The 27,120-nt window shown below is 39.4% G+C and overlaps 2 protein-coding genes across 3 annotated transcripts; both read left to right on the top strand.

Annotated features, from left to right (window-relative positions):
* Atg2 (Autophagy-related 2) lies at nucleotides 1–6,722 on the top strand. The gene has a single exon (XM_076174525.1). The coding sequence runs from the start codon at nucleotides 71–73 to the stop codon at nucleotides 6,503–6,505; it is 6,435 nt and encodes a 2,144-aa protein (XP_076030640.1). The 5' UTR covers nucleotides 1–70; the 3' UTR covers nucleotides 6,506–6,722.
* Nucleotides 6,511–27,120, top strand: LOC143018934 (arginine-hydroxylase NDUFAF5, mitochondrial). Of its 2 annotated transcripts, none has more exons than XM_076174526.1 (10): nucleotides 6,511–6,796; nucleotides 6,900–7,015; nucleotides 9,724–9,847; nucleotides 11,227–11,331; nucleotides 12,690–12,847; nucleotides 14,274–14,424; nucleotides 14,724–14,810; nucleotides 17,434–17,578; nucleotides 17,817–17,896; nucleotides 19,167–27,120. In XM_076174526.1, the coding sequence occupies exons 2-10, from the start codon at nucleotides 6,906–6,908 to the stop codon at nucleotides 19,320–19,322; spliced, it is 1,116 nt and encodes a 371-aa protein (XP_076030641.1). In that variant the 5' UTR covers nucleotides 6,511–6,796; nucleotides 6,900–6,905; the 3' UTR covers nucleotides 19,323–27,120. The 2 variants fall into 2 exon arrangements, with proteins under 2 accessions (XP_076030641.1, XP_076030642.1); XM_076174527.1 differs by having other exon boundaries at nucleotides 6,543–6,796; nucleotides 6,874–7,015.

Here is a 27,120-nt window from a genome sequence, read left to right as displayed (position 1 = left end):
GCCTTGTGTGTGTCTGTGACGCAGTAAATGAACAAAGCAAAGTGGCTATGACGTGCAATAACTAGCCAAAATGATTCGTCGTGGGCTTGAGACGATTTCTAAGATGCCGTGGTATATTCCTATACCCGAAGACTTCAAGAAAAGGATAGTGCGATATTTGCTACAAAGATATTTGGGACAATTTGTGGAAGGGAAATTGTCCCTTGAACAGCTGACCGTAAACTTGTACAATGGGACAGGGACCATACGTGATCTCACTGTAGATGTAAATGCTTTGAATGAAGTAGCAGACCAATTGAATTTACCCATCGAATTTGTAGATGGGTATATTGGTGAAATCAATGTTACTGTGCCATGGTCTACTTTATTATCGGAAAATTGTTTTGTGGAGGTGTCAAAGTTGATGATGACTGTGCAACCCAAACAGCGCGCAGAAGACATATCGATGGTGGATTCCATGATTGAATCAATGACGTCTTCCATGCAAATTGCCCAAGAATGTCTGAATCAAATGAGCAGCGAGGCAGAGTGTAAAACAGAGGGAGACAAAGGAGCCCAGACTATTGAGGGAATTGAACACTTTGCCCATGCCATCGATACTGTTCTAAATAGAATCAAAGTACGGTTTCTAGAAACTACCATAAGAATGGAGCATGTGCCAAAGTCGAGTCAATCGGGTGTAGCGGTGGAGGTGAGGGTGGAAAAGGTGGATTATTTCGATGAAGCAGGTCTTGATACGGGAGTGACTTCCAATGAATCTGGGAAGTTGGTGTATGAGCCAGCAGCATTTGCAACAAAGAAGCTGTTTATTGAAGGTGTTTCCTTGTATACGGATGAGTTCCCATATGAAAGCAGAACTTTTTCGCGATCTGTGATAATTCCTACACCAGGTGCTGGGTCTAATTGTAGTTCAGATGGTGGTGAAATTAAGAATTCTAGTTCTGGAGATTCTTCATTTAAATCGGCAGATACTTCACCCACAGAAAATAAGGAATTTGATTATAATCCGGAGAAGACGATGGGGAAGATAGAAATGTGCTCATCACTTCCGATGGAACCAATTCTCTTTGCAAAGCTATCTGGGCGGCAAGAAATCAAAATAAAATTGAAACAGGCAGAAATAGTTACAAGTCCTAAATTTGATCTGGAGATGAATTTTGGCTCCTTAGTGATGTTCTTATCTCCAAGACAGATCTACCTATTATTAGAATTAGCAGGAGGTATCTCTAGCCCAGATACAGTTGATAATAGTAATGTGATTAGACAGGAACATGGACGGCAGAAACCAATGGACCCGAAGGACTATCAGCGTATAGAAATTGAGTTACAAAAGCAGCTACATTCTCAAGCCCCTGTACCTACACATTCTTTAAATGTTCAGCAGGGTTGGTCGTCTACACCCCTTGGAGATAGTGATGACTATTTTGTGCCCATGGGGGTCAAAAGCTCAAATACTGGTCATGACACAATGTACTCTAGTCAGCTATCAGGGTGTTCCGATATGGATGGATCCATTTGCTCAAGTGTTGCTGGTAATACTGTAAAGTCTTCCTCTGTTGGTGTTTCAAATACTCCTCCATACCGCTATACTGGAGTTGGTGTCGTTACTCCTTCACTCAGTGATCGAAATGTTGGTACTAAGAGGAAAGGGGATCAAGGGGGTAGACTTATTGATGATCCGTCTGCTGTTATGACCCATTTTAGAGTAAAGATAAGCAGTTTAGCAGTGGTCATAATGCATGAAGATGTGCTCACACCAGGTGTAGAAAATAATGGAAGGGTGTCTAAAAGCTCCATTGAAGATATGCAAAATAAAAGTCGAGATTTTTTCAGAAATCTAGGTCTTCTATCATTATCAGGATACAGTGCCCAACATTTTAAAGAGATTCGTCCAAAGTTTTTAGAAGCTTGTCCTGTTAATCATTTGTACCTTGTGGCAGCTCCATGTACTCTAGAAGGCAGTGAAAAAAGCTTAAGTAATCAATGGGAGATGGAATTGTGCCTTTCTGTTGGCTGTGCCGAATTTATAGAATGCCTTGTTGATTCAGCAGTGCACCCACTTGCTGCAGAATATTCTGAGTTACTCGTGTTTAAAGACACTGAGTGTGAGAAACATGCTACCCAATTTTTGTTAGGTGCTGCCCAACCTAAATTGAAAATAAAAATATCACAAGCACATTCCCTGTCATCAAGCAAATCTCACCACATTAGGATACCTAAATTGAATATAAAGGTTAGCTTACAGGAATGTGCATCAGAATTGGATCTCTCCATTGTCGATAGAATCAGTGCTCTCTTAAATAAACCAGATCTGTGCTTGAAGAAGAACGAAGAAACATTTTCTCCAGATATGCCTCCAAGTTATATGACAACCCAGACATGTTTTAAACAGGCCATGGATGATGCTGTGCTTAAACCTGAAACAAAGAGCTGTTTCATGTTGATGGGAACAAAGCTTACTCTCAAATTACGATTTCCTATCCCAGACTTGCGGCCAATGTCAGATATGAAAAGAGTGCCATGGTGGAAGAGAAACATCAGGAAGGATGTCTTGTCTTTTGTTATGAAGGATTTAGAGTTTGTAACAATCACAGATCCACTACAATCCCAGAGCTCGTATGAATTGAGAAGTAGTGACATTCATGTTCTTTTTACAGAACGAGAAGGTGACATGCCAGTATCTCTGTTAAGAGCTTGTGCAGGGAAGGGTGCTGAACAAGGTTTTGATCTTCCAAGAATATTTATTCAAATACAGCCCGAGCAACCACTTACCAGTTTAGAAGAGGAAGCACCAGTGTGTGATAATATTATGACAAAATCAATGATGGGGTTCTTAGAAGAAGTTAGTGAAACAGAAGCTAATCCATTCAGTAGAAGAAAAGTGGCCTCTCAACAGGCAAAAGAAAGTGCAACAGAAGAATTGGTGATACCTTCTGATAAAGAAGAAATTCAAGAGTTTATGGAAAATACTCTCAAGAATGTGAAAATGCACATTCAAATTCATCTTCCTGATGTTCAGGTTGTCTTGCCATCCAAACATATATATGAGGTTGTGTACAACAGACTTGTTACAGACTTGTTATTGTGGGAATCATCAGCACCTAAACCTATGAACAGAGTTGGTCAAGGTATGACAGGTGCTGTGGGTGGTGGTCTTGATATTGCTTCAACCTTTATGAGTGAGTCTTTCTATCAGAGTATGGCACAGTTTTCAGCATGCCGTTCAGGCGTGGGAAGTGAAAGTGAAAGTGATGACGATTCACAGTTTTACTCAGTGTATGAGCACAAGGTTCGGCAAAAGCAGAAACAGCAGCAGCAGCAACAGTTGCATCAACAGTCATGCAGTGGCATAAAACGTCCAACTGTAGCAGCAGTTACTTTAAGTGTGGGTCATGGAATAGCTTCTTTGAATACTCCATATAGAGATTCCAAAAACAATGTTGTCCCAGGACAGAATGGCCAAGTCATGGTTGTGGTTGATCAAGGCACAGTGTTTTCTGCAACTGGGTACCAGGGAGATGTCAATCTTGGCTACACATGTATATGGGCAAATCAAGGTTACATCTATCACCGAGCTGCAAATACCACTCCTGACCAGCCTCCCCTCCTGGACAGCACGTGTCCTTTGTCAACTGCACACCTTGATGCCATCCTCTATCCAAATGATGTTGGTGTTGTAACAAAGCTTGGAGGTGGAGTTGGGCAAGGGGAGGACACACTTGACATGGTCACTGTAAGCATCAAAATGGATCTGGATGAGGCGAGCAAGATGAAAACCATTGTATTGGCTGGTGGTGTCAGAGGAGCTACCATGAGACATTACATGTCACATCCATCTGAGAGTTGGTTCACTCAACTCAGTGATATGTTTGATGTGCAGGACTATGCTGTAGAAGGTTATGAGCCTCCAGATGTATTAACAGAAATGAATTTCCATCTTTGGAGCTGTGCAGTGGATTATCGGCCTTTACACCTTCCCTTGTGTGCCATTTTGACAGTTGATGGTCTTTCTATATCAAGTAACCTTACCCTTGCAAGCAACACATCTGTAGTTAGGTTCCTTATTGAAGATGCTGAACTCTTTTTGTCTGACAGAGTAAATGCAAGAAGTGTAGACTTAAGAAAAAATTATGTAGCTATTGCGGACTTAGGGTATTTTGAATTGTGCCTACGTCAAGTGGATGACAAGACCCATTCACAACCCAAGATTGATTTGTGTGCCTCTAATAATGTCATTCACATTCGTACATGTGCTGATTCATGCAAAGCTCTCATGGAGCTTTTGATATACATGGCCAGTGATGGGGACCTTACCCAAGAGGCAGAAAGTGTGCCAGAGGTCCCAGAAGATTCGGCCACTCCATCAGAACCTGAAGAAGGATTTTTCACTCCACCATACAGAGAAAGCACAGTTCATCAACACGAAATGGTTCAAAACATGATGCAAGATGCAATGGAAGAATCATCATCTTCATCGTCATATGAAGACCAAGATGATCCCGCACACTACATGCAAAAAGGAGTGGAAGTATTTTTCTTTCCCAATGAAAATAAGGTGAAAACCCAAATTGAGCCCCCAAAAACCATGACAGTACAAGATGAAACTCAGATGGACACAAGAAGTATGTTGGAAGAAGCTCAGCAGGAACCTTCAGAGCAGCCACATGATGACAACCACTCAAGCACAGATGAAGATTTTTGTATATTAGATGATGCTCCAGGTACAGGCATCAGATCTCCTTCAGGTGAACCACAGGTTAAGATTCTTACAAATGAACCTGTTGTGGTTCAGGACAATCATTTCTTTGTTCCTCTTAGTAAATTTGATCAGTTACGAGCTCCAAAGCACTTTCCCAAGCCATCATTCAGGTATACTTTGAATGAATTGACATTGGTCTGGCATATGTATGGTGGATCAGATTTCAGGAAGGCAAGTGAAGGGAATGGAAAGAAGAGAAGGGTAACTATTAATGAGAATAATGTCACAACAGAGTTAAGCCGAAGTCCAAAGCCAGAGCATGTTATTTTTACCCAGCAGACAGCAGATGGTCACTTTCATGTTGGTTACAAGACAGCTAATATGCCTGAAACACCCCCTCATAGTCCAGGGCAGCAAGCCAAGACCTCCTGGCAGGTTATGGGAGGTCTAAACCGAAGACATGACGTTCTCATGGAATTGCAGCTTTCAAAAGTAAGGTTTCAACATGAGGTGTACCCAGCTGATAAGAAGCAAGCATCTAGATTTGTTCTGCTTGTGCATGATGTTGAGATAAGAGATCGTTTGTCAACATCCAAGATAAACAAGTTCCTATATCAGTACTCATCTGAATCATGCCCACGTCAAGCCCATGCCAACATGTTCCAGATAAAAGCCATGACAGAGTGGGATGATACAAGAAAACGAAAAGAAACGAGCATGAAGATTTCCATGCGACCAGTCAGACTCCATATTGACCAGGATGCGTTACTCTTCCTTTCCCAGTTCTTTGAAGAATTGTTATCAGCAGACAGAGAGTCTGATGTTGGAGAAGAAGAATTTCCTCAGACATTCCAATCTGTGGACCCACCCATTATGACTGTCAACTTAAATCAGTCAGCGCAGCTAACTTCTGTATCAGATCAGCAGCTTCTTGTTAACATCGAAGAAAAATTATCCCCAACATCTTCAGAAGAGTTGATCAGCACAACACAAGAAAATGCTCCAATATACTTCAAATCCTTTATTTTCTCACCTGATGTATCTATAAAGATTGATTATCATGGTAAGCACATTGATATCAACTCTCAGTATGGACCATTGGCAGGATTACTTATTGGCCTAGGGCAATTGAATAATTCTGAACTCACTCTGAAAAGTGTTGTGCTAAAATCTGGGCTTCTTGGTGTTGATAAACTAATTTCTTTCATCATTGGTGAGTGGTTGAAAGATATTAAGAGTAATCAGCTTCCATCCCTGCTTGGTGGAGTTGGTCCAGTTCATTCATTTGTACAGTTGTTCAGTGGACTGCGAGACTTGGTCTGGATGCCCATTGAACAGTACCAGAAGGATGGAAGAGTTGTGCGTGGTCTCCAGAGAGGGGCATCTGCTTTCACCACATCATCTGCACATGCAGCTTTAGATCTCACAAGTCGTTTTGTTGGCTGCATACAGACGACGGCTGAGATGTTGTTTGACATGGTATCTCCTGGTCCTAGTGTGCGGATGAGACGGAAACATCAGATAGCAGGGCACCCTCAAGACATTAGGGATGGTTTAGTTGGTGCTATGGACATTGTGGTTGAAGGGTTCAGTAGCACTGCCTCCAATATTACCAAGGCTGCCATTGAGGAACATCACCACAAAGGATTCTCAGGAGCTGTTGGGGCAGTGCTAAGAGAAATACCTCCTACCATGGTTCAGCCTCTAATCACCATTCCACAAGCAACTACTACGCTCATAGGTGGTGTAAAAAATCAGCTCCACCCAGATGCTCGAAAAGAGTCATATGACAAATGGAAACCATAGTGTAAAGACTTAAGGTGATACTAGAGAAGATGTGCTTTTTTGTGATTTAGGCTTCTCTAGCTGAAAAACCATGATAAACCTTGTAAATAAGAGTAATTGTGCCTTTAAAGTGAAATATAATTGTGCTTGAAGTTTTCTTAAGAAAAGGTTGTCCAATTTGTTGGAGGTCTTGTGAAATTTGAAACCTACCTTACTCCTACGCAACGCTTTCATTTATGTAAGAATATCCTAGTGCTGCTGCTTCCATGAGAGGGCTGGTTTCCAGTAGAAGAAACTGGGAATGGGATTAAGGTGAATATTTGTGGTGATAGTTCCATAATCTCTTGTTGTAGTAGTAATATGTTACAGTGGAATGCATATCATATCAGTACATTTTTTTCTCTCTTCTTTTCAGAAGAAAATGCTTCGCCAGCTAGTGTTTCAAGTATGGAAGAAATCAGAGCTTATTGCTGGACCTTCGCATTTGTCCATGGCATTACTTTGTAGCAGCAGAGGAAATTTTGATAGAAGGTAAATGTTTTGTGACTTCAGTTATATTGATTTTAATGGCAGTTTAGGGGGATCAGTGTTAGGTATATATGCGCTTGTGGGGGTCATGCACCTTCATCTGCATGTGTTGCTCTCAGGGCAACCACTTGGTCAGCTGTATTTCTGACACCTTTTCACATATGGGGAGCTGACAGCCAGTGGGTGCTTCCCTCCTACATAGAAACAGTCCCACACTAATACAACACAGACAACAGTCCAAAGTTTCTTCCTGAAGAGATCAGTGGAAGGGCATGAGGATCATTGCCAGCCACGGTGGGGGATTTGGGTTTCAAGTCAGGGAAACTGAAGGCAACAGTAATAATTATTAATAAACCCATGCTGAGGTATTGACTGCATGGTTATGTGCAGTTAGTATGTTAGTGACTGTTGAGCATCCCAACAGACCATTCATTTACCATTCATCTGTGTTAGAGAAAAATCATTACTTATAAATAATAATTAGATTCCATTAAAACTGTCCTGCCATTCTGCCGTCTCTTTGAACCTATCTTTTACCACCTCTAAAGTTCCACTTTTTTTTTTTTTTTTTTTTTTTTTTTTCTTCTTCTCTCATTCCCTCTATGGTAGAGGAGAGGGAGAGATGCTGGCATTATATTTCCATATGTGCCATAGATGGAAGTGTGGGTGTTAATGGGTTTTGATGATTGGCATTGTTGATTCTCTACTACATCCATCTCATAGGATCACCACACTCGGATATTCATCATTGGTCCTATATCAAGAGATTATGGTTTTTGTTGCTTTAAGCTTCTCTGATTTGAAACTTGGAACTCCATGGTAGCCTGCAGTAGACCTTGGGCTACTCCATATGTCTCTAGTAAGAAATGTGTGACTGCAATGTCTATCTAAGTGTGAGACTTTCCATGTCACTGGCTAGTAGGAAGAGGAAGGGAGCAGTTACTGATTGTCGGCTCTCCATGTGTGAAAATGTGGTAGAAAAATACCCAGTATTAACCACTTCGGTACAATGACACTTACATAGGTGTCATGAGGTGCAAATGGGTACACAATTTTATATACAGTGAGACCTCTCATTAACGGGCGTTAATTAGCTGCGTTTGCGGTGTTTTCGGTGGTTTTGGTGCTGTTGTTTAGTGCGTGCAATCACTATGCCACCCAAAAACCAATCCAAAACACCGAAAACATAGCAAAAACACCGCAAACGCAGCTAATTAACGTCCGTTAATGAGAGGTCTCACTGTATATATATATTTTTTTGTAGTTGTACATAAGTTATTCCAGGATTCTGTGAGCTGGTTTGATCACATTTTCTGTGTTTATTATTACTCAGAGTACAAAAGAATGAGTAATACAGCAGTGACTTTATATTTTATTATGCAAGTAGTGCGATGCAAATTACATATGGCAGCTGGTGCTGCGCACAAGAATTTGAGTTCCAACCTCTTGGAACTACATTAGTGGAGGTGAGGGCATTGAACGGTTTTGGAGATAGTCAGAAAGGGAATAATCATATAGGACATCTGTCTCATCACTGGTCCAAACAGCAATAGAGGATGATGTATAATAGTTTATATTTGGGAATTAAATCAACTGTTCATGGTGTGGGAGGTCAATTTAGAAATATGGTAGGTGTAATAAAGCAATTGTAGATCTTGTTTCTCAACTTGGGGCAATAGGTAGCAGAGTAAGTTACATGAGGTTATTTTGATATTTCATTTCTTTCAGGATAGTAATTTTTTTTGTGTTTTGTTTTTATTTATATTTATTTTTTACTTCAATTTTTTTTTTTCTATTTCATTTTTAGTTTGATCTTGCAAACTTGGGTTTATCTCAAACTGAATTATGTCAGCTGAGTCAAATAATAAGGACTTAGGTTAGAACTAAACATAAAGTCTTTTATCATGTTTCAGATTCTAAGAAGGATATAGTGGAATATAATTGTACTACAATGTTACTGGAAATTGTACCTAGAGAGCAAAATCTGCTTCACAGTGGGAGACTACGAAGTATAATCTTGACTAAAAACTCTCTCCCCCTCTTTCTTTCTCCCCCTCTCTCTCCCCCTCTTTCTTTCTCCCCCTCTCTCTCTCTCTCTCTTCTCCCCTCTCTCTCTCTCTCTCTCTCTCTCTCTCTCTCTCTCTTCTCCCCCCACTCTCTCTCTCTCTCTTCTCCCCCTCTCTCTCTCTCTCTCTTCTCCCCTCTCTCTCTCTCTCTCTTCTCCCCTCTCTCTTTTCTCCCCTCTCTCTCTTCTCCCCTCTCTCCCTTCTCCCCTCTCTTCTCCCTTCTCCCCTCTCTTCTCCCTTCTCTCTCTTCTCCCTTCTCTCTCTTCTCCCTTCTCTCTCTTCTCCCTTCTCTCTCTTCTCCCTTCTCTCTCTTCTCCCTTCTCTCTCTTCTCCCTTCTCTCTCTTCTCCCTTCTCTCTCTTCTCCCTTCTCTCTCTTCTCCCTTCTCTCTCTTCTCCCTTCTCTCTCTTCTCCCTTCTCTCTCTCTCTCTCTCTCTCTCTCTCTCTCTCTCTCTCTCTCTCTCTCTCTCTCTCTCTCTCTCTCTCTCTCTCTCTCTCTCTCTCTCTCTCTCTCTCTCTCTCTCTCTCTCTCTCTCTCTCTCTCTCTCTCTCTCTCTCTCTCTCTCTTCCCCCTCCCCTTCTCTTTTTTTTGCTCTCTCCCTCTCTCATTTGTACTTCATTCATTCTTGGCTTTATTACCTCACAGGTTACATACTTCGGTGTGCCATCAAGAAGTCATGACTGTGTTTGATCGTAGAACTAAATTGATGCAGAAGGAACGGGCAGCTAAAGATCCTGAAGCTAAACTGTATGATTATTTGAAGGAAGAGGTAAAGGTTTTACTTTTAGTGGGAATCTGAGGAGAGACTGAAGCATCAGATGACTGGAGTTTGGCAGGGTGTGAAAATGAGGAAAATTGATATTGAATATGGACAATAGTAGTTATGAGATGGGTGAAGAATTTTGACATTGGGAGGATGAACGTGCAAGTGAAAGGCAAGATACTTGAAGAAACAGAGTTTTAGAGATCTAGGTTTACATGTAGCAGTGGATGGAGAAGTCGAGATGAGTTGTGTGTGTGGACTTCAAAATGATTTGTTTATGATTTGTGGTCACAAACTTCCCCTCTCTGAGAGAGCTAGATGATGTCTCATCATGGAGGACTTATAGAAGCAGGGAACCTAATGTAGTAAGTCCTTACCAAGAACTTATTCTATTGGGCATCCTTGAACTCCCTCCACTCCTGACCTCTCATGCAAGTAGCTTTGCTTTAAGCCTTTGTGCCAGCAAGCATAAACTGTGTTGAGTGAAAGGTATTTGGGATTGAATGCAAAGAAGGAAGGAGTAATAGTGACCACAGTTCTCTTTGGAATTTGGAGCATAGTAATGGCTGAAAGGAATATGTAGAGATTGTTTTTGAGGTAATATGATAGAGGAATATGATGGATGTTTTAAGAATGGGTAGAATAAGAAGTGTGGAAATGAGGTAGGAAATAGATGATGGAAAGCTTTCTGATAGGGTAGTTCAGGTTGTGGGTATATGGAAAAAATGAATGATTAAAGACTAGTGAAGAAGGTGTGGAAAGACCTAGAATGTAAATGGATGAATGTGAAAAGAATTTGGGATACAAATGATGTATCATTAGGCACCTTGCACACTGATGTTACCATTTGTATGCAACTGATCACACACATTTTATTTTAGTATCATTATTTAATTATTTATTTACTTGTTACTCTCAAGTATATGGCTATTCTTATTAGTGTCATTTTTGGTGTGATATTGTCTTCATGGATAAAAGCAATGCAATTGGCTGTGGCATCATAATCAACTGGTTTCATGTAATTGGGTGCATCAGTGTGTTAGCCAGCTGAAGGAAGAGAGTGGAAGAGATAAGAATGTGTGGAAGGAGATAGTGAATATATATTGCTGAAACAGATATTCTCTGCATCTGTTCTGAAGATAAGTGGATGAGGAATGGAGGAGCTGTCTTCCATTGTGTCCTCAAGGTGCTGAGATTTTTTTTTTTTACCAATTAATTTTTTTTTTTTTTTTTTTTTTATGTGGGGGGGGGGTTGCCTTATCCCTGTCAGAGGTATGTATAATGCACAATTTTCTATTTTTCTTTTAAAATTTTGACTATATTCTTGCAAAATCATGTTCAGAATTATTTTCCATGACAAGAATGTCATATTTTCTTATTTCCAGGTTGGATATAGGCTTGCAGACAGGACATTTGACATTAAGCGAGAATTGAAAAAGGCTCTTGATCTTGGATGTGGAAGAGGCTACTTAAGCAGACATCTTTCAGATGTAAGATTTATTCATCTGTTGTTTCTCTTGTACATTATTTTGTTTGAGAGGAAAGCATTGTACGCTGTATGGGGTAGGTGCTTAGAATTTCAGGAAATCCGAAAAGAGAAATTTAAATGTGTTTTAGAACAAGTGTTTGAGAAGTATGATGGGTGTAACAAGGATACATACATATATATACCAAAGGCTTTTTCCCCTTTACAAGGGAGGTAGCCAAAAAACAAAGGCATAGAAATCACTCCCACCCATTCCATCCCCTACATACTCCACTCCCCTCTACCCCTTTTCACCTCCCTCTTATCTTGGCACCTCCTGGATGATGGGTCATCCCTGCATCATGTCCACTGCCCTGGGTCAGAAGCAGTGTCACAAGACACAGCAAATCTACAGCAAGGATAGATAGAGTAAAAGAAGAGGAGAGTGGGTGTGGAAAGGGAGCTGACAGAGTGGGGGATGGTTTAGGCATATGGAAAGAATGAATGAAGACTAGCAAAATGAATGTAGAAGGAAAACTTGAGGGGAAGACCAAGAATGAGATGGATGGATAGGGCTGAAGAGGGCTTTGAGTAAAAGGAGGCTGTCTGTTGAGCAGGGAAGAGAGAAGACAAGGGATAGGTATGAGTGGAGAAGGGTTTTAAGTGAAATATAAATTGATGCAGCATGGAAGGATTTCTCCTTGTCTTCTCTAGTTTGTGGACAAGGAGTGAGGGTCACAGTTTAAATGAAGTGGCTTTGGATGAGCTGTGTATTGCTGCACTGTTTCTGATATGGGCAAGGGACAGTGAAGACCCTTCATCCACGAAGAGCTACGACGAAAGGAAATGAGTGACAAATGTGTGTAGGGTGGGTGGGGGTTGGTGTATGCCTTGGCTGGCAACATCCCTTATAACGGGAAAGAATACTATTGATAGATAGATAGATAGGGATAGTAATGTATTATAACAATATAAATGTATTTGTGTTGCTTGCCTTACTTCACACATGACTTCAAGATGTCTTTTTCTTGCATATATTTCTTGAGAAGTGGGAGGATGGGTAATGTGATATGCCCATGTTTGTTTGTAGATATGTTACTTATTCTACCATACCCCATGGCTTCAAGGTAGCTGGCAACAATTCCTGGGTTATCCCAGATCTCTCTCAGAGAAAAAAGATTGCATTGTTTTTGTATTGTGTAGATGTATGATAGTGGAGGAAGATGTGGTCACATTTATGTTGCCATTTGCATTTATTTTTGTTCCCTTTATGTAATTTGAAAAGTAAACCATTGTAATGAAGTGATCACACTACTGAAATTATATTGGAAAGCTGATACTGCAATTGCAATTTCTATATATATATATTTTTTTCTCTTTCAGGCTAATCTAGAACATGTTGTATTGGCAGACATCTCTCCAGCTATGCTTGAAGCTGCTGTTCCACCTGAAAGTCTCCCATTTTCTAAAGTAGTGGTTGATGAAGAGCAGCAGCTTCCTTTTGATGACTGCTCCTTAGATTTGGTTATATCAAATCTTAGGTAAGGTATTTGCTATACCATATCCAATTCTGTGTAACCTATCCCCACTGGCTTCTTACCAATTGGGTCTTGCAGCAAAGGGGGCCCATTATTAGAGGTAATGTACATTAGTTAAGGGTATCATGTCCCATGGGCAGTAGGACATGGATCCTCTAAAATTTGTTTATTTTCTGTATTGGCTATTTCTCTACAAGGGGAAAAAACCTTTGGTATATATATAAATATAGATTTTTTTTTTTTTGCCTTCTTTTTCTTTTTACTACATATACTGAAGGCTTTTTACCCCTTACAAAGGAGGTAGCCAAAAAAAAAAGGCATAGAAACCGCTCCCACCCATTCCACCTCTTACATACTCCATTCCCCTCTTCTCTCCCTCTCATCGTAGCACCTCCTGGATGATGGGTCATCCCTGCATCTTATCCACTGCCCAGGGTTAGAAGCAGTGTGACAAGACAACACATCCACAGCAAGGCCACTTTACTACATACACCAAAAGGCCCAATTTTCTTATAAGGAAGTGGTCTAGTCAAGTCATACACCCAATCTACACCCATTCCACACCTTAGGATGTGGATCCTTTGGACTTTGTTTATTTTGTATATGTAATTTTTTTTTCCTTCATTTTTACTATATACACCAAGAGGTTCATTCTCTTATAAGGCTGCATTTACACCAAGCAAATTGAATCAGTTCAGTTCATGAAGAATCAACACTATTCATGAATCGTGTTGATTCACCACACTAGTTTCAATGTAACAGTTTACACCAGGTGAATTGAGTAAATTCAAATCAGCACAATTCATGAATCGTGTTGATTCTGCTTGAATTGAATTGATTTGATTCACTTGGTGTTAACACAGCCTAAGAGGATGGTGTAATCAAGATATACACCCACTCTTCACCTATTCAACATCTGTTGTCCCTTCTATCTAAGCTCCTTGTAGATGAAAGATCATCCCTGTCTCTTACTCATTACTTGGATCAGAAGGAATGCAGCAAGACTCATCACTTTCATTTTTTACCAGAAACTACTCACTCTTCATTCCCTACCCTTATGCTGAACTGTTATAAGAAGTAATTGTTGTCTTGAATTTCACTAACTAGAAGTCTTTAGTGGCACAATAGTAAGCAACAAGAAACCCTCTCATAGATCTCACTGTAAGAGTGTGGGTTTGTTTCTGTGTCACCAACTGGTTTCCAGCTTTATATAATTAAAATAATGGAGTGAAGATAATCTTAGTTGATAGAGAGCTTGGTCCTGGTTCAAAGACTGAGTGCCATGCATCTTCTAGTAGAAGTAAATGACAGGGAGGCAATCCTTCTTATGGCAGGACTACTATGAAAAGATACCCATTGTTTGTCCCATATAGAGGTAATGTGAATAGTAAGTACAACATCATTGATCTTCTATCTTTTTCTTTTCCAGTTTACACTGGGTAAATAATCTGCCAGGGTGTTTGAAAGAAGTGCAGAGGATCTTGAAGAGAGATGGCGTCTTTTTAGCATCTATATTTGGAGGTGATACACTCTTTCAGCTCAGATCTTCATTAGTCCTCGCAGAATTAGAAAGAGAAGGGGTATGTAGTAAACTTTTCAGTAACACTTGACATGATGCTCTTCCAGTCCACTCTTATGATATGCTTTTATAACTCCATGATTACCATGCGCTGTCATGGAGCAGTGGATAACATTCTTGTCCCAAACGTGAGGCTGAGGTTTAATCACTGGGAACTGCTAGGCAATTGTTCATATTGTTATATTGATTTGGTTTTGCTTGTGTTATTTTAGATGTGCTTATGTTTGGTATACAAAGGTATTGAGTCCATTACATTTGTGAGTTTATTCAAAGTAATAAATTATTCTATTTTTATTGCAGGGCTTTGCATCTCACGTATCACCTTTCACTGAAATCCAAGATATTGGAAGTCTGCTTAATCGTGCTGGCTTTACAATGCTCACAATAGTAAGTAAATGTATTCAAAAGAGTTGCATGTATTTAATTGAAAAGTCTCATCTTTGTTAGTATGAAATAATTCTATTGGCTTTATGTTCAGTCATGTATTCTATGGGAGAAACAATAATTACTTACAAGATGAACATCAGTGAGAATCATTTCCCTATTACCTTCCGCCCATCAACATCTGCACCATCAGAAGAGCTGACACTATGTATTTGGACTGGGCTCTGTATGTCTCTCTAATAACTGACTGAATTTTCTCCATCTATTTGCATAAAGAGAGCCAACAACTAGTGACTGCTCCCCTCCTCCAACTGATATAAGCTGGTGACATAGAAACAATTGCCCACTAAATGCAACACTGCCAACAGTCCAAAATCTTCATGAAAGTAGCAGTTGCCGACAAGACTGACGAGTTAAACACCATATGAGGACGGAGCCTTCATTTGTACAATGTTTCGCTTATTACAGCTTTTTCAATAATAAGCGAAACGTCATACAAATAAAGGCTCCGTCCTCATATGCTGTTTAACTCGTCAGTCCAAAATCTCTTCCCAGAGAGTGAAAACCAAGACAAGAATTATTGTTATTGATTGTCTTGTTTCCTTTAAGAAGGGGTTTGTTTGGTGGTTATTTTCATATTGTAATGTGAGCAGGGATGGGAGAAGGCAAAAGGTGGGTGTGAGTAGAGAATGGTTGTGAATGTAATGTAAATTGATGTGGCCCAAAGGGTTTTCTTGTTTTTTCTATTTTCTGATGAAAAAGGAGGGAGGGTTGCCATGTAAACGAAGTGACAGGCCCTGCTGTGGGTGTTGTGGCTTGCAACATTACCTCTGACCTGGTAGTGGGTAGAGAACAGGGATGACCCTTAAAAAATTATATGAAAAAAAAAAAAAAAAAGATAAATAAATGGATGAGAGTGGGATTTGTGGGGTAGGCGCTTGCTTTGGCAGGCTACCTCTCATATAAGGGCAAAGCCTATTGATATATACATATGTATATATATATATATATATATATATATATATATATATATATATAGATAGATAGATAGATAGATAGAAGAATAATTATTGCTCCCTTGAGTTTCATTAACTGGAAATCCACAGTCCCACAGTGGCTGACAGTGATCCTTGGACCTTCTCTTACATCTTTTTGGGAAGAAACTTTGGACTATTGTCTGTGATGTACAGTAAAATTCCTTTTATCTGACCTTGGTGGGACCTGGGGTGGGACCTGGGGTGAATGGAGAATGGTTGTATATGGATGATGTTGTGATAGCATGAGGTGGAATGGGCGGGTGGATGGGGGGTGAGGTAGTATGTGTGAGCAAAATTTGACACAGCCCGAAGGGATTTCTGCCCGTCCTCTCATTTTATGCAATGGGGGGGACGGAGAAGGGGGGTCGCCGATTTAATGAAGCGGCCTTGCTGTGGATGTGCTGTGTCTTGCGACACTGCTTCTGACCCAGGGCAGTGGACAAGGTGCAGGGATGACCCGTCATTCAGGAGGTGCTAAGATAAGAGGGAGGGTGGAGGGGTGTGGAGTGTATTCAGGGATGGATTGGGTGGGAATGATTTTATGCCTTTTTCTTTTTGGCTACAGCCCTTGTAAGGGGGAAAAAGCCTTGGTATATGTATGTATGGTGGGACCTACCCTAGATGGGATGTTTGGAAAAGTCGGATGTTTGGATGCACATGAAAAGATTAAAAGAATCACTGGTTTCAGACATTGTCACTTATTTACAGTACAATAAAGCATAATAAACAAAACTGAATGGAGGAGAAATAACCACCATAGGCCAAACGCCATGAGTAGGTAGCGCCAATAGCAACAACTAAACATTCTTTCTATGGTCAGATGTTTGGACACGTTCAACTTTTATCCGACTTGGGACATTGAAGAAAAAAGTCGGATGTTCAGACTAGTCAGATGTTCGAAGGTCAGATAAAAGGAATTTTACTGTATTGGTATGGAACTGTTAATATGCCCCAGGCTGAAGGTAGGAGGAGGGGAGCAGCTACCAGTTGTCAGCTGTCTGTATGTGAAGATGTGGAAGAAATATAGCTCGAGCTAATAACGAAAAATTTTGGGGCTGGTCTAGAGACCATGTGTCAACCTCATGGGGCTGCACCTCCAGATTGAGGGTTGATAGGTTTTGAAAGTGGACAGTGGGGAGGTGATTCTCTTTGCCATTCATCTTGCAGGACCACCGCAAACCTGTCACTGGTCCTGTTTTATGTTCACAAGCTACTATCCAGCTTTCAAACAGGATCAACACAGGATAAGCCTGGCCACAGAAACAAATTCTTTTGGATACAATCACCACACAGAAAACACCAAAAACATCATTGTACACTTCTCTACTCAAGCATTACACTGACCACACAATATCTCTTCCCTGAGTGACTTGTGGGGCAGTCTGGTGGCAGCTGTCTTTTATTTGGGAGCCATGGGTCTTCTACATAATAGACATGAGGACTGATTGATAGATATCAATTTCTTATAACACTTGTCACACCCAGACACTTCAATATTTGTCTGTCTATCAATGTATGTATGATTATATTTACTATATATATCATTGTATTGATTTTGAAATAATATTTGAATATTTAACCGCTTACAGGACACAGATGAAATCACTGTTGGTTACCCTTCCTTGTTTGAGCTTATGTTTGACCTGAAAGGAATGGCTGAAAACAATGCAAATATAAATCGCAAGCTTCACATACACCGGGACACACTTCTTGCAGCGAGTGCTATCTATCAAGGTAACTTGTTCTTGTCTTCTAAGGAAATTACTATCCCCAATGGGGGGAAAAGGATTTTTGTTATATGCATATGTATATCTGTTAGCAGGTGGGTGCAGCTTTGGGTAACTACCCCCCGTATAAGGGGGAAGAAGCCTTTTGGTGTATAGATAGCAGCATACATGTAAATTAAAAATGTATATTCAATAGATGAATATTATTTTGAATCCAATAACTGTAAGTTTATGCAATTTTTCAGAAATGTATGGACAAGAGGAGGGTGTGCCAGCAACATTTCAGATAATATACATGATAGGGTGGAAACCAGACCCAGCACAGGTATTTATTTTTATTTATCCATTAGTAATGAGGGAGGGTGGAGGGGAGTGGAGTGTATTAGGGATGGAGTGGGTGGGAATGGTTTTTATGCCTTTTTCTTTTTGGCTACCTCCCTTATAAGGGGGAAAAAGCCTTTGGTATATGTATGTATGTAGTAATGATAAAGACTGATCCCCAAACATGGGTATTGAGTGGCTGACATGCAGTCAGTACTATAGGGACTGTTTTGGGTGTATTCCGATACACAAGAGCCACACATCATTCAACTCTGTTAGGGTGAAATCTTTACTCATAATGGAATGATGATATGTGTTTGTATGCTTTCTCCTTGAACCTGTTCTTTACCACATCTATGACTACTACTTCTTTCTCTGGATCTCTCTGTGCTGATTTTGGGGGCTAAGAATGCTACCACCATGCTCCCTCGCATATCATAGATGGCTACCAAATAGGACGGATTTAGGGGACTAGGTATCTCTCTCTATCTTTCTCAAATAAAAAAAAGTCAAGGCATAAGAGGGTGTTAGAGGAGGAATCCAACCAGAATCCCATAGACTGGGTTGTTAACAGAGAATTTTGCAAAGAATAAAAAGATCTTTTGGAAATAAGTGAAAAGAGTGTGGGTAGGTGGGTTGGGGGTAGATAGAAGGCTTTCATGGATTTGTTCTTATAGGCATATGAGTAGTATACTGCCAGTTGATTTTTGTTGTTTCAGTTGGGTTTACTTGTGTTCTGTAATGAGATGGATGGGTAAGATTTAGTGTTCTTTCATAGAACTACTTATCATTTTTATATGAAGTTATATTGGGAGGATTTTGGTTTCTGTTTGTTTTTGCATCCTCTTATTGTTCTCAATGCTAAGTCAGCCAGTCCTTTGCCCCAGCTCCCACAGGAGACCCACAACTTGCAGGTAACTGGCTACTACCACTAGGTAGGCCCATAAGTCACTCAAGGAAGAAATACTGTGTCTAGTGATTGTTATTGTGGGCATGGTAGAATGAAGAATTCTATGTCTTATATTTGGTGGTTAAATCTTGGACAGATGTCTTTGAGATGAAATAGCAGTATTATTAGGGAAATAAATATGCTGGGAATTATGAATGTAATGGGAGTGAAAGGGATGAGTAATATAGATGAAAAAATCCTTATTATTACAAAGTTTACTACTAAATGTCAATGAATAAAACTGATATAAATGCCTTAAGACTTGGATAATTTGCCATTATTTTGTATATTGTAATTACTAAATAATCTTTTTATTGTATTTCAGAGAGTGTCGCAGTCGGAGCGAGGCAGTGCTCAAATTTCTCTCAAGGACATTGGCAAATTGGATGACATGATTAAAAAATCAGGAATGGAAGGGAGAATAAAGTTTATGTCAGAGTTATCAGATGATGCAGATGGTGATAAGGATTCAAAGAAATAAAAGATTTATTTTTATTTTCTATTGCTGTATATAATATACTGTACATAGATTTGTTTAAACACTATCAATAATTATTTTAGGTTCTGTTTTGTACACAAAATGACTTTTGTATAATGCTTTGTGTATTTGCACTATATTTTTTGCATTTCAAATATTTAATTGAAATATTTGTAATATACCCTCTAAGCCAAATCTGATGTCATATTGATGAGATCTGTGGAATATTTTTGCAATGTTAGAGGAAAGCACTCTAATAAGTTTTATGGGCATGAATTTATCACTTGAAATATAAAAGTTCATGGGTGGTAGAGAGTATATTAAAATTAAATTATGAAAAATGAATTTTTTTTCTTTTGCACTTTCATATTTATAGTTTTTATTTGAATTATACATGTGTGAATATGGTAAGCATATACACATGCACAGAACATCAGTTTTACCTATTTTACATTGATTTTGCATCTATGAGGAGCTAAAATGAAAGGGAAACAAGGATAGTGGATGGGAGTGAAATGGGTAGGAGTGGGTGCATGCCTTTGATTTGGCTACTTCCCATATAAGGGAGAAACACTGGGTACATAGACACTGATTTTGTAGATGGACTACATTTGTAGTCAGGAGGGCATTATTAGGTTATGTAGTGGTACCCAAAATTAGGATTGGAAGAGGTCTGGATATAAATGTGTTTACAGAAGAGAGTGGAATGTCTGATTCATCATCTGGTGGAAGATTGAGAGTAGATAATGAGTTGAAAAAAAGAAAGGATGGAGGTAGGAAGGTGCTGAAAGTGAGCAAGTTAAGTAAGTAGAATGAGAGATACTTGGCAAAAATGAACCAGTTAATTGATCCGTTGTTTCATATCTTGCAGGAGACCCACACCTCCCAAGTAACTGGCAATGGCCACCAGATTGTATGATGCCAAAGAAAGAAATAATGTGCTGTCTGGGGATAGTGGAAGGCAGTGTAAGATTAGGTGTTCAATGTTCTCTGTGTGTTGGTTGTATTTAGGGGAGATTGATTCAAGTCAGCCTTATTCTTTTGAGAGAGATTTTTCTGTGGGGCAGATATTGGTGGGCAGAGGGGGGATTGGTGTAGTATTGAGTTTGGTGGTCTATCTTGAAAATCTGTGTTTTGTAATCTGAATGTGAATATGTTTTTGTGTAGATGTTTTGTGTGGTACTGATGGTAGGTTGTATATGGTTTTGTAGTATGCATTTTTCCCCCTTCTGCTGGAAATGTTTGTGTGATGTAATGAGATAGGTGAGTGGGGTTGAGTGATCTATCATAGAACTGTGTGTCTATTATTTCCATCTGATGTATTACAGGGAGTGTAGGTGTTTGATTGTGATTGTTTTAGTGCATCCTGTTATTATTCTTAATGATTTATAAAGTGTCCGTCTTTTACTGACTGTTGGGAACCAAGCTGTGGAGGTGTAGTTGAGTGTGGTTCTAATGAATTGTTTGTAGGCTGTGACTAGAGTTTCCTTCTGTTGTCCAGAGCTTGTCCATGTGATTTATTTTAGTAGGTTTGTTTTCTCATCGATTTTCACTGTCAGATCTTTGACATGTGGGCAGAATGTCATATAAGTGTCAAATGTCAGCCTTAGTGTTTTAGGGTTCTTTTCCAATGGGAGGGTTTGCCCATTAAGTTTCACATTTTCATGGTTTTTTTGGGGATGAGCAATGTTTTCTGATGATTTCTGAAGTGAGACTTCCAATTTATTATCTCTGAGCTAGTTTGTCTATGTAAGTTTGTAGGATCAATTTTGTAGACAAAATTGAAAGATGTGTGGAATATAGTGAAAGGGAATGGGAAAATGGGAGTAGAAAGAAAATGTGTTTTTAAAGGAAGAAATGTTAAAGTGAAGTAAGACTCCAAGCGGGTTAGGGCATCGTTACTTGTGGCAAAGGTTAAAATGATGATGATTGGAACCCTGCACAGGGCGAGTTGAGCTAAGGGCATGGTTCACTTAAATTCCAAGCTTCAAAGTCCACTGTAGGGGCACCATAAAAAAAAAATCAGATGAAGAGTATGGGTTATAACAGAAAAGACAATGAATGGTGAAATGAAGAGGTGAGGATTATGGTGGTAGAAATGGGGCATGCACATGAGGAATGGTTTCAAAGAACGTGTTGCCTTGCATTTCACTGACTGGAAACCCACAGCCTCACAACAGCTGGCAATTGTCCTGCCCACAGATCTTTGTGGGAAGAAACTTTGTTGTCTGTGTTGTATTATTGCGGGACAGTTTCCAAGTCACCATATGAACATAGTAGGTACATCCCAGGAGAGCACCCACCACACTGTTCATAGTCACATTACCCACCTCCACAAAGAGGTATGGCTCCAAGGGGCAAGTATCTGGTCTCCATATCAAGCCCAAAAACTCACTTTACTCTCACCTCCTTCAAACTAGTCTCCTCTTCTTTCTCCTCTTTCTCCTCCTCCTCCTCCTCCTCCCCCTCCTTCTTCTTCTTCTTCTTCACATATTGAGGTCAGTATTCTGGTACATGCCCTCCTTCAATTTCTATCCAGAGATACAGAAACCAACCCAGGCTTATACATATGCATGAATGTGTGTTTAATTGATTGTATATATAATCCTTTGTCTTGAATATTTATGCCATCAATGCATAAAAGTATAATGTGGAGTGAATTAGTGTGACACTTTTTTTACATATGTATTTGGTTAGATAAAAGTGTGTTCAAGTCTTTTAACTTGGGGAAAATCCAGATTTTTAGATACAGACAGGGTTACACCCCTAATTAGTCCAGATTTTTGAAGTCTTACTGTACTTCACTATGCACTCATCCCTGTTTAGGCTTCCTTTCTTCTACACTTCACTCAGTCTATCTATATTCACACTTAACCCCTTCTATACGATGACGCCTATGTAGGCGTCATGAGGAGCAAGTGGGTACGCGAGGATGCCGATGTCGGCGTCTTGATTATATATATTGTAGTTGTACCTGCGTGACCCCCATACTCTGTAAACTGGCTTCATCATATTTTCTATGGTTATCAAAATTCACAGGTGAAAGAGAACGAGCAATACAGCTATAACTTTATTTTTTATAATCCGAGTATTATGACGCAACATCGCACGTCTGGCAGCTAATGCTGCCCGCAAGATTTTGGCCCAGACACTACAGTAAAACTAACCATCAATCAAACATGAATAAAGAAAACAATATCACAAACATCTACGTACTACTTACAATATGAACAGCCCAAGGATATACACCCCAACCAGCTCTGTATGCATGGGGTAGTGGGTATACTTAGCATCCCCCCCTTTGCACTCTTCATGCTGAAGAGGTTTCTGCTTTCCTGTTAAAGCATTTTTTCTCCAAATTTTCATATTTTTTATATGTTTTCTTGTCCATTCTTTAGGTACAACAATGTATCATTGCTACTACTCTTCCACAACTTGCTTCTATACAACTTTGTGGTTTCCATTATACTGTCAGCCATACCTTTTTTGTTTCAGTTTATATTTTCTCACTCTCACACCTTTCTCACTGCCCCTGATGCTTCTTGTGTTTCCTACATTTTTTGTTCCATTTCCTTTTCCTCGTCTCTCCACCCAGAGAGTACCTTGTCATTGGAACTGGTCTAATGTTCATGTATTCTGTCACAACATTCCAATTTCCTTCCATCATAAACTATTATATTTTTTTTTGTTAAGAAGAACAGCACACTAACACCTGCCCTCCCACATTTATAAACTGGTGACAAAGAAATAAATCGAGGCCCTTCCACATGCCTGAAGTGATCAAGATCTGTTGATTATGTGCTAATCTCTTCACTGACACAAGTGCCATTCATGGGGCTCTTTAGAATACACTGCATTTACAAACAATACAGAAAACAAACTGAACCTGTTCTCCACACACACTTAAACCTTGAGCCAAAAACAGACACACCTTAAAGCATGTTACAAATATACCTCTTTGGAATCACAATCTCTCACACAGGGCTGTAGAACTTCCTTCTTGATACACACAAACTAAACTCATCACAAACCAATCCACTAATCTTCATAAAGTACACTGCAATCAGAAGACAAAATACAGAATTCTCCAACAAAAATCAAGTTAAGTATTTGCTCTGTCTGTATTCACTGCTAATATTCACTCAGGCAGTACAATAAAAATAATCATCAATCAAACATGAATAAAGAAAACAATATCACAAACATCTATGTACTACTTACAATATGAACAGCCTAAGGATACACACCTCAACCAGGTTTGTATGCATGGGGTGGTGGGTATGCATAGCATCCCAACCACCCACCCCACCCACCCAGGAAAAAGTCCCAGAAGTGCATAGAAAAATATGAAAATACTGATAATAATAATGACTAATAAACAATAAAACAAAAATATAATGAAAAATTATTGATATACTTTGTATAATAATACTTAGTGTATCACTTGTTCATAGAAGATGTTTTACTAGAAATATATATTGGAGAATGTATACAGAAACCAACCCCCACTCCCATGATAGAAATACTCGATGACGACAAACCACATACTGGGTGGAGACCTGGATGCACACCACTCCATATAAATACGGAGTCAGCAGATCAAAAAGATGATGAAGTCTATGAGACCAATTCTCCAATCTAAATATACCAAATGAGCAAATTGGTCAATCCTTTGTTCCAGTTCCTTTTTTTAGGAGCCCTATGGCCCTCAGGTCATCTTCACTGGTTCAGCCCATAAGACCATGGAAAAAATGTAGGACAATGTAGTGCAAGGTACTGTGTCTTCTACAGTGTGGTGGTTACATCTGTGATAACCTAACCCCCAATACCCAACAGTATATATGAACAAACACACATTAAGATAAAAATGAAAGTAAAAAGGAAACAAAAGCAAAACAGTAGAATATGGGTGGAATCCTTGTAGAGCAATAGCTAGTATTCCTGGTTCAAATAAGGGAGATCTGAGTTTAGTCACTGAGAGGTGCTAGACAAGTGTAAAATTGCACTTCACTGCTTCTCAACCCCTCTCTGCAATGGCAGACATCAAAGGTGCAGTATACTGATGTTAGATTTTGTTCCTGACATCAAATCAGTATGATCAAGGTCATAGCACTGGCTTCAAACTCTTCATAACTATAGCCATTCCAGTGCTCAACATTTCACATGGACTTTGCACCATCTATACAACTACCAATTAATATTAAACTACTGTATATACCTAGTGCATGGGTTCTTGTTTCCTAACCTATTTTCATATTCCAGCCCATAGTATATCTTTCTCTGAGCAATTCCAAGAATTCATGCATCTGTTTAGGAATTTTTTTTTCACATCTTTCAGACAGGTGGTCATTTTGAGTTTGTGAGAAGGACCTCTCAATGTTCTTGTATCCTATACCAAGATATCTTGTCACCTTTGTCGTCATCTTCAATGCTCTGAACACTATAATCTTGTCTCCTCTTTCTCTTCATTTCTTTAATGTTTGCAAGTCTTCTGACCCAGGGCAGTGGACAAGGTGCAGGGATGACCCGTCATCCAGGAGGTGCTCAGATAAGAGGGATGGTGGAGGGGTGTGGAGTGTATTCAGGGATGGAATGGGTGGAAATGATTTTATGCCTTTCCCTTTTTGGCTACCTCCCTTGTAAGGGGGAAAAAGCCTTGGTATATGTATGTAAGTCTAGTGCTTCCAGCATACCTTCTTACAATTTACCTGCAAATCTGGGAACTATTTTGGTCACTACTCTTTGTATCCTCCCAATGTTGCATATTTTACTGTGTGTGGGAACCATGTTACTGCTGCATACTCTAGTCTAGAGAGATTAGGGTTCCTGTGACTTTCTTCATCATCTCTTCGTCCATATACAGTAGTGAAAATGGTGAAGCACAAAAGCTATGTTGTTTCGCAGTGGACAGGTTTGTCATGGAGTGGACCCTCAAGACTGCACAACTTCACTTTTAATTATAAATGTATAAAATTTACCAGTAATCTAACATCCATCTATGGTACCAGTTTCACTTGTGTGTCCTTCCATTAGCTAGCACAGGTGAGCATCAGCTTTGATTATAGCTGTTCATATTTATAGTTTTTGAGTTCTTCCTTTTAAAAAAGTATTACATATTCCCCTGAACCAGTGGATGAGCAACTTAAACTAAGAATAAGTACATTTTTGAATTCTTGACACATGGCATTGTTAAGTATGAAGAAAATATGATTGAACTTGGGGCCCATTCTGAAGACCAGGTACCTGCTCTTTGGGGCTCTGCCTTAGGATGAGGGTAGGGTTGTCTGTCACATAACATCCTAACAATCTGGAAAAGAGCACCTGTAATCTACATCTTGAGGCAAATTGCCTGAGAACCCAGCATGTTATAGATCAATATTTCTATCATATCTCAGGTGCTGGAAGGATGATCCTGAAAAGAATGTAACATATACCCTCCCCACTCAGCTTGATTTCAAAGGTCATTCCATCAACACACTGCTCACAAAACTTACCCAGCAAATATTGGATGGTTTCAACAAGAAAGCACCATTTGGTAGAACAGTAATGGTGACAGTAAATAAAGCTTAGTCACAGTCCTGCGATACATATTTTCAGAAAAGATCTCAGACACTGAAATATACAGCAGTCCTTAGTTTATCAAAGTCAGCTTCAGTCAGGGACCAAAAAACTTACTGTCTTCTCCCAAGGAGCTATTCTGTAACCAACACTGTTCAACCTTTTCATGTATGACCTTACCCCAAACCTAGAGCATAACTTCAAAACTCTCGCATTTGTAGATAATTTAAACATTTCTTTCTCGGCATTACTACCTGTTCATCCTCAGTATACCCTTTTCATGGAACAGATTGTTACTTTAGTCAATATACTCTCAAACCCACTGTTATATACATGTTATGGTTGTTTGACATCCTGACCACATTTATTTATTTACCCCATCGACCCCCTTTATTGATCAGCCTGTTGTTGTTGTTCCCTAGACTGTCTTGCTGAGCAGTTCTGTTGATCTGCCTGTTGCTCCCACTCCCAGCACCACCACTGACTCATGAATACTTTTGAGGATATTTGTTCTCATAATTTGACCAAACTGACCAATGTTGGTTTGTTCTAATCTTTCTCCCAATCCCTGTCATCAGGGTAAACTTCGTCTTGAAGGTACATTATTTTCAAACTGAACAGAATGACTAATTTTTCATGCATTTTTTTTAGTATACTTGTACAAGCATTGGCTCTTTATATTCAATTTAACCAAAGTTCTTACAAACTGTGCCAAATAAGCCAATGACCTGCAAGAGTTTTACATCAGCACTAGATCAAATTTTAGGTAAAAAAAAAAAGGTAATTAGAAAGAGCAGAAGTGTTTTTTGCACTATTAAGGACATCAGAACACCAAAAGTTAATTTTCTTTTATAATTTTGCAAAAACTTCTGGAAAATAATTTGAAGTATGCACATACTGGTGAGGTAAGAGTGTTGTACGGCATCATTTACTACTTTTTATTATTTTTTTTAAGAAGATATCTTGAGTGGGTGATATCCCTACTTAAAAGGACATGGCATAAGACTAGCTTTCTATTTGACTTAACATTTGATGTTTTTCTTATTTATATGAAATTTTAGAAGGGTATATGTCTGTCAACATATACTGACAGTGAGATGTGAAGGTAAGAAATGTGAAGTAATAATTCACTGTATTGCTTGGGTGTTGCTGGTGACTTTTTTTTTTTCCTTTTTCATGTGGATCATTATGTAACTAGGGAATGTGTTGAGTGTTGGGAAGTGGGTAATCTGTGGTGAAACAA

Source organism: Oratosquilla oratoria, chromosome 36 (genome assembly GCF_046742065.1).
Source record: "Oratosquilla oratoria isolate Oo_2021 chromosome 36, ASM4674206v1, whole genome shotgun sequence".
Classification (NCBI taxonomy): Eukaryota; Metazoa; Arthropoda; class Malacostraca; order Stomatopoda; family Squillidae; genus Oratosquilla; species Oratosquilla oratoria.
The sequence above is the reverse complement of the archived record's forward strand: the minus strand, read 5'-3'. Positions and strand labels throughout refer to the sequence as shown.